Raw genomic sequence first — 7,499 nt, 5'->3', positions numbered from 1 at the left:
TCATATAACGTGATGAATCCTATTTAAAAATGAAACCCATAACACACTTGTAGGTCCGACCCTCAGAGGAAGCCGAAGAAGCAATGGCTTCCGACCTTCATAAATATATATTAGGTTCGGCCATCAATGTACAAGGGTATCAGTTAGCTTAGTGGTATAAATGTTGGTGTTTATATCTCAATAACTCGGGTTCGAGCCATAGGCTTGACACTTTTTTATACTTTTTAAAAGTGGAGTCCACAAAACGATGACGTGGCGCGCTGAGGAGTGAGCAAAAACTGATCTATTATAATATAGATTACTGGAGTGGAGAACTGAAGATTAGTATAGTTGAGTAAAAAACTTGAATTGGAGAGTGAAAATAAGAGGAAGTCTATTTTATGGTTCATATTCAGGATTAGGTTCATCCCTGTAGAAATTGGATGAACTGAGTTATAGACGTGAAAACATAAGAATTCAACGGGCCCAACTCTTCCTTCTTTGTCTGATTCGAGGGGGTCACGTTGAACTGCTAATAATAACAACAATTTTTATCGTGTTTTTGAAAAATGAACTTAATTAGATTAGTAGGTTACGAACATATAGTATTTATTATTAACCTTTCAAAGATCGAAAAAAAGGGGGATCACTTAATTTTATTTTTCTGCTTTCTCGGCTGACACAATATTTTTTATCATTAGATCTAGGGTTTTTAATAATTTAAACCTCCAACTATTTTTAGATCGGATAGAAAACTTCTACCTACATTTTTATGTTTTTAAACCTTCAACTATTAAACCATTAATGTCGTTAATCTTCCGTTAACAAAATCGTTTTTCCTTAGCAGAGATCCGTTAAAATGAAACGCGGCGTTTCATATAATCAGAAAAATGACAAGAGATGCTGATAATTAACTTATATTTTAGTGATTTAAACCTCCAACTATTTTTAAATCGGATAGAAAACCCCCAACTATAATTTTTTTTTTTTAACCCTCAACTATTAAATCTTTAATGGCTTTAACCCTCCGTAAATAATATTTTTTTTCTTAATAATGATCCGTTAAATTGAAACGTAGTGTTTCATTTAATCACAGAAAATGTCACAAAATGTTTTAAACCCCTTTAATAAATGGGCATGAACAATCACAATTCATTCCCAAATAAAATAATAAGGTTATTCTTCATTTTCAAGAACCATAAAAAATGAACTAAGTAAAAAACTCAGTTATTTCTAATTTTATTTTTTGCTTTTCTGTTCATTTATTTATCAAAAAGATGTATTTTTGATTATTAATTAACTTAGGTTATCCATTTCTTCACACTCAAAATTTTACCTAGAATTTACCTTTTTGATAAATTCTAGATAAAATTTCGAGTGTGAAGAAAAGTATAGGCTAGGTTAAACATTACAAAATTCACATTTTTGATAAATAAATAAATAAACATGAGAAAAAATAAGGTTAGAAACAAATACAGTTTTTTTTTATTTATTTCAACTTTTAAATAGTATTCTTCTTCCTTTTTCTAACCTTATTTTTAAAAGTTGAGATAAATCAAAAAAATTTATTTGTTTCTAACCTTATTTTTTCTCATGTTTATTTATTTATTTATCAAAAATATGAATTTTGTAATGATTCCTAGCCTATACATCTCTTTACATTTGAAATTTTATCTAGAATTTATCAAAAAAGTGAATTCTAGGTAAAATTTTGAGTGTAAAGAGATGAATAACCTAAGTTAATTAACAATCCAAAATTCATCTTTTTGATAAATAAATGAATAGAAAAGCAAAAACTAAGATTAAAAATAACTGAATTTTTTACTTATTTCATTTTCGATGGTTCTTGAAAATGAAGAAAAACCTTTTTTTAATGAATTGTGATTGTTCATGCTCATTGATAAAAGGGGTATAAAGCATTTTGTGACATCTGTGATTAAATGAAATACTGCGTTTCGATTTAACGGATCACTGTTCAGAAAAAAAAAATCTTTTTTACGGAGGGTTAAAGCCATTAAAGATTTAATAGTTGATGGTTTAAAAACGTAAAATTATAGTTGAGGGTTTTCCATCCGATTTAAAAATAGTTGGAGGTTTAAATCACTAAAATATAAGTTAATTATAAGCATCTGTTGTCGTTTTCTGATTATATGAAACGTCGCGTTTCATTTTAACGGATCTCTGTTAAGGAAAAACGATTTTGTTAACGGAAGGTTAACGACATTAAAGGTTTAATAGTTAAAGGTTTAAAATCATAAAAATATAGTTGGAGGTTTTCTATCCAATCTAAAAATAGTTGGAGGTTTAAATTATTAAAAACATTAGATCTATCATTAAAATTTTGTTTGTTCCATTATATATGCATTATACATAAGTAAAAGTTTGGGTCTTTTTAAAGTGTCAAACAGTTCGTCCACGGTCCGTCAGTCTTATTAAACCGAAGAACAAATCGTGGTCAAGAATATCTCACCAGTCTTTCTTATTTTATGTTGTCTTAAATGAAAAACGTGACACGATCAAGAAGAAAAGGATGTGTAATTATTGACGCGTAGACTTTATAACATGCATATGGAATGGTTTATATTTAATTATTAGTTTTTGAATTACATATCAACGGGAATCACGATACCATATTTTATAATCTTAATTTTTGTTAGTTTACACTACTTTATAGTTACAATGAAGCACTCGATAAACAAGAAGGTAAAGTAGAGATGCAAGAGTCCATTTCCGTTAGTCTATATCCGTTTGTCCATTTATAGTTTATGGACAGAGAGTGACCATGTCCATTAAGGACCATGTCCATCAAGAACCAAACCCACAAACACCCACATTTACATGGACTGCCATAAAGTCCATAATAGACCATATAAGAAAAGTTAATTTTAATTTATAAGATACAAATACAAGTTCATAAGACTAAATTCACCCATAAATTTATAACTACAACAATACAACAATTCCGGTTTTAACAAAAACTCGATTTTGCGGTTTTGGCGGAAAAACACGATTTTGCGATTTTGGCGGAAAACTCGATTTTGCGGTTTTGACGGAAAAACTTAATTTTGCGGTTTTGGCGGAAAAACTCGATTTTGCAGTTTTGGAGAAAAAACTCGATTTTGCGATTTTTGTAAAAAAAATCAACTTTGCGGTTTTGGCAAAAAAAACTTGATTTTGTGGTTTTGGGGGAAAACTCGATTTTGCGGTTTTGGTGAAAAAAATATATTTGCGGTTTTTGCATGAAAACTTGATTTTGCGGTTTTTGCGGAAAAACTCAATTTTGCGGTTGCGGTGGGTAAAATTGATTTTTCGGTTTTGGCATGAAAAGTCGATTTTCCGATTTTGTGGTTTTAGCGGAAAAACTCAATTTTGCGGTTTTGGCGGGAAAACTCGATTTTCGGTTTTGGCGGGAAAACTCGATTTTGCGGTTTTGACAGAAAAGCTTGATATTAAGATTTTAGCGGAAAAAAATAATTTTGCGATTTTGGCAGAAAAATTCAGATTTTAGAAACCCTAGCTTTTTGTGACCATTGGACCGACCGCGTCCACATAGTCCAAATCTACTAACGTCCATTACCCATTGGTCTTGTGATTCTTGTCAATTTATAATCCGCATGGACAAATGGACGTCACCAAAATAAACCTATTTATATTTGGACATGAACACCCAGTGGTGAGCCCCGCCCATTTTGCAGCTATAAGGTAAAGTACCTATCGTCTATTATTATTAATTAATAGAAAAGCTGGTCTTCATTGGTGACTTTATTTTCACACGCGTTTTAGCTGATTCTTATATAAACATATCCGCATTCTCTTCTTTTCTACATCAAATATTTTCTCTTCGTATATAATTTTTCTTAAGTGTACTATTTTCTTCCTTCTTTTATCTGAGGTATCTCTTCTTCCTCTTCTCAATCACCAGATCTTAGCAGTTTTTGGAAAAGAAATATGGAATTTGTGAACAGCTCTACACCAAGATATGAATGCCTCCTCTTTGGTAAGAAGTGTTGTGTAATGTATGATTCTATAACATATAGAAAAATTAGAAGCAATTGTGTTCAAAAAAAAAAAAAAAAAAAAAAAAATTAGAAGCAATTATGACAATTTTTTTCTTATTTCTGTATTTATATTTCTTTCCAATAGATTTGGATGATACTCTTTATCCATTAAGCTCTGGTTTATCAGAAGCATGCGCTAACAACATCATAGGTATGATATAGTTTTTCTCTGTTAAACAATTCTTTTAGCAGTTTATATGTTTGATATTTTATATAAAAGTTACCTGAAAATATTGAAATACCCGTGTGCAGAATTCATGGTTGAGAAGCTTGGAATAGATGAAGATGGAGTCGTTGAGCTAAACCAAATTCTCTACAAGAAATATGGAACTTCGATGGCTGGTCTAAAGGTACTTTACCATCATAAAATATGTTGACCAAATCGAAAATTGGTTATTAATTACTAGAATCATATTTGAACCATCTTATTCTTAAGAGCATATCTCCAAAATAGCACATTTCTAAGTTTATATCACGAAAATAGCACTCAGAAACTAAAATGACAAAAATAGCACCTTTCTAAGTTTATCCTTTGAAAATTTTAATTTTTTTATTTTTCAAAATTTGAAATCTTATCTCCAAAACCTCATTTCTCTAACTCTAAACCCTAAACTCTAAACCCTAAACCCTAAACTCTAAACCCTAAACCCTAAACTCTAAACCCTAAACCCTAAACTCTAAACCCTAAACCCTAAACTCTAAACCCTAAACCCTAAACTCTAAACCCTAAACCCTAAACTCTAAACCCTAAACCCTAAACTCTAAACCCTAAACCCTAAACTCTAAACCCTAAACCCTAAACTCTAAACCCTAAACCCTAAACTCTAAACCCTAAACCCTAAACTCTAAACCCTAAACCCTAAACTCTAAACCCTAAACCCTAAACTCTAAACCCTAAACCCTAAACTCTAAACCCTAAACCCTAAACTCTAAACCCTAAACCCTAAACTCTAAACCCTAAACCCTAAACTCTAAACCCTAAACCCTAAACTCTAAACCCTAAACCCTAAACTCTAAACCCTAAACCCTAAACTCTAAACCCTAAACCCTAAACTCTAAACCCTAAACCCTAAACTCTAAACCCTAAACCCTAAACTCTAAACCCTAAACCCTAAACTCTAAACCCTAAACCCTAAACTCTAAACCCTAAACCCTAAACTCTAAACCCTAAACCCTAAACTCTAAACCCTAAACCCTAAACTCTAAACCCTAAACCCTAAACTCTAAACCCTAAACCCTAAACCCTAAATCTTAAACCCCACCCTTTAACTCTAAACCCTAAGTTTGTGACTTTTTATAAAACATTAAGTGCTATTTTTGTGACTTTTGACCTTGAATGCTAGTTTGGGAACAAAACTTTGATTTAGTGTTATATTTGTCTTTTACTCTATTCTTAATCACATAACAATGCATTGTTTATAGCTAATTAAATTGATAATTAATTCAGGCCATAGGAAATGAATTCGACAATGATGAGTACCACAGATTTGTTCATGGAAGATTACCTTATGAAAACCTTAGACCAGACCCGGTTCTGAGAAATCTCCTCCTTACTCTTCCTTTGCGTAAAATGGTATATGTAGCTTTATTTATTTTCTTAATTTCAGTTTGTATGTTTATATATTAGTAAAAATTTAAAAATATTGATTCCATTTTTTCTTTTGTGAAGGTTTTCTCGAACGGAGATGAAGTTCATGTGATGAAGGCTCTAAAGAGACTCGGCATCGAAGATTGTTTTGAGAGAATCATAAGCTTCGAGTCCTTGAATCCTAAGGTCAACGAGACTGAGGTTTCTCTAGAAGATTACCTGCCTGAGATTCCGGTTATCTGTAAACCAGCAGAGATTGCTTTCGAGAAAGCCTTCGACATTGCACAGCTCAATCCTCACACAACCGTAAGCTTCGACAACTAATCGCTAAAGACGTACATTTATATTAGATTTTCATATAAAAAATTAACGTTAATTATGTTTCTTGTACAGTTGTTCTTCGACGACAGTATCCGTAACATCCAAACCGGAAAAGCCATGGGTCTCCATACAGTCCTGGTAAGAACGGGTTAAAATCTTGAACCAAACCAACTAAAACCAACATGGGTTGAAAATGTTGCATGTAAAACCAGACTTTACTAAAAGAAAATCCTAATCGAAAATGTTAAATTTCAATATATATGTTAGGTTGGTAAATCGGAAAAAGTGGAAGGAAGTGATCACGCATTAAAAAGCATTCACAACATGAAAGAAGCATTTCCGGAACTATGGTCGGAATCCAACAACAAAGAATCTGAAAGAATTAGTTACGCCACACAAATCTCGATTGAAACTTCTGTTCATGCTTAGTTTTACATGTTTTATTTAGTTTCTCAAGAAGTTTACATCTAATTATGATTAATTAGTGTATGATGAAATAAAGATCTAACATATACGCCGTTCATTGTAACTTTGGTTAATTACCAAAAAACATATGTTTTGCATATACGGTTCATCGAGTACCTAGAATATTATAGCAAGTTCAGGATAACAAATAGTTAAATAAATTGGAGAACATAAACTATTTGGAGATTTTGTTGGTGATATTGGATATTTTAGTGAAGAAGCTTCGATCGACGTCTATTTACGTACGAGAAGTATCATATAGCATCAGATCCACACCGAATTATGGCCTAATGCAAATTTTTCCGAATTAAAAGATATAAATTTGTTTCTCTAAGCGCTGAAAGTTTCAGACTTATTTCTCCCCAAACCGATATTTCGAAACTTAATTATACATACCTAATGGTTTTGACCGGTTCATTTTTAACCAAACCATTTTAAACCGACTAAACCAACAAAATCCAATTTTCAAAGAGCAGAAATGGCGAATGCATGGGAAAAAAAAGCAAGTGGTTGATGGGAATGGTGTGTAAGAGCTATGCGAGCGCTGAGGATCTTAAGAAGATTTCAATGGCTATCGCTGTGGCTATTATCGGCGTTGGTGTCGGAGTGAGAAAGTCAATGGCGGTGGCCGTAGCATTCTTGGTTACATACAAATTTACTGTATCGTTTCGAAAGTTTTCATTTTTCCACAATTCTCTTAAATTTTCTTTGTTCTTTTGTGAGTTTTTGATTTTGATGGGATAAAGTTTTAGATTTGATTCTTGATCTGGTTTTTCTTTCTTTTTACATTTTTCGGTATGTTTGTAAAAAATAAACATACATTCTCGATACAATCATTTTCACTTTTAAATAAAACTGTATTTTATTTGGTTTAGTCGATTTAAAATGGTTTGGTAAAAATAAACCGGTCAAAACTATTGGATATATATGGATAATTAAGTCTCAAAACATCAGTTTAAGGAGAAATAAGTCTGAAACTTTCCATTCTTGGAAAAATAAGTTTACATCTTTTAATTTGGAGAGATTTAGCACTAGGTCATAGTTAGGTAGAGAACTGATGCGATATGATACTTCTCGTGGGAAATAGC

At 31.8% G+C, this 7,499-nt stretch overlaps 1 protein-coding gene across 1 annotated transcript; it reads left to right on the top strand.

Moving 5' to 3' along the window:
- Window positions 1–3,824: 3,824 nt before the first annotated feature.
- Window positions 3,825–6,513, top strand: LOC106316425 (suppressor of disruption of TFIIS). Its single transcript, XM_013754312.1, has 7 exons — window positions 3,825–3,976; window positions 4,123–4,188; window positions 4,290–4,387; window positions 5,485–5,610; window positions 5,707–5,931; window positions 6,019–6,084; window positions 6,214–6,513. Exons 1-7 carry the CDS (start codon window positions 3,928–3,930, stop codon window positions 6,373–6,375), a joined length of 792 nt encoding a protein of 263 aa, XP_013609766.1. The 5' UTR covers window positions 3,825–3,927; the 3' UTR covers window positions 6,376–6,513.
- Window positions 6,514–7,499: the final 986 nt, after the last annotated feature.

Source organism: Brassica oleracea, chromosome C9 (genome assembly GCF_000695525.1).
Source record: "Brassica oleracea var. oleracea cultivar TO1000 chromosome C9, BOL, whole genome shotgun sequence".
Lineage (NCBI taxonomy): Eukaryota > Viridiplantae > Streptophyta > Magnoliopsida > Brassicales > Brassicaceae > Brassica > Brassica oleracea.
The sequence above is the reverse complement of the archived record's forward strand: the minus strand, read 5'-3'. Positions and strand labels throughout refer to the sequence as shown.

Excerpts from the sequence above, each read along its gene's own strand:
- LOC106316425 (XM_013754312.1), top strand. The coding sequence starts at position 3,928 with ATGGAATTTGTGAACAGCTCTACACCAAGATATGAATGCCTCCTCTTT. Across the intron at positions 4,388-5,484 it reads CTTCGATGGCTGGTCTAAAG|GCCATAGGAAATGAATTCGA; the intron begins GTACTTTACCAT and ends TAATTAATTCAG. Across the intron at positions 5,611-5,706 it reads CTCTTCCTTTGCGTAAAATG|GTTTTCTCGAACGGAGATGA; the intron begins GTATATGTAGCT and ends TCTTTTGTGAAG.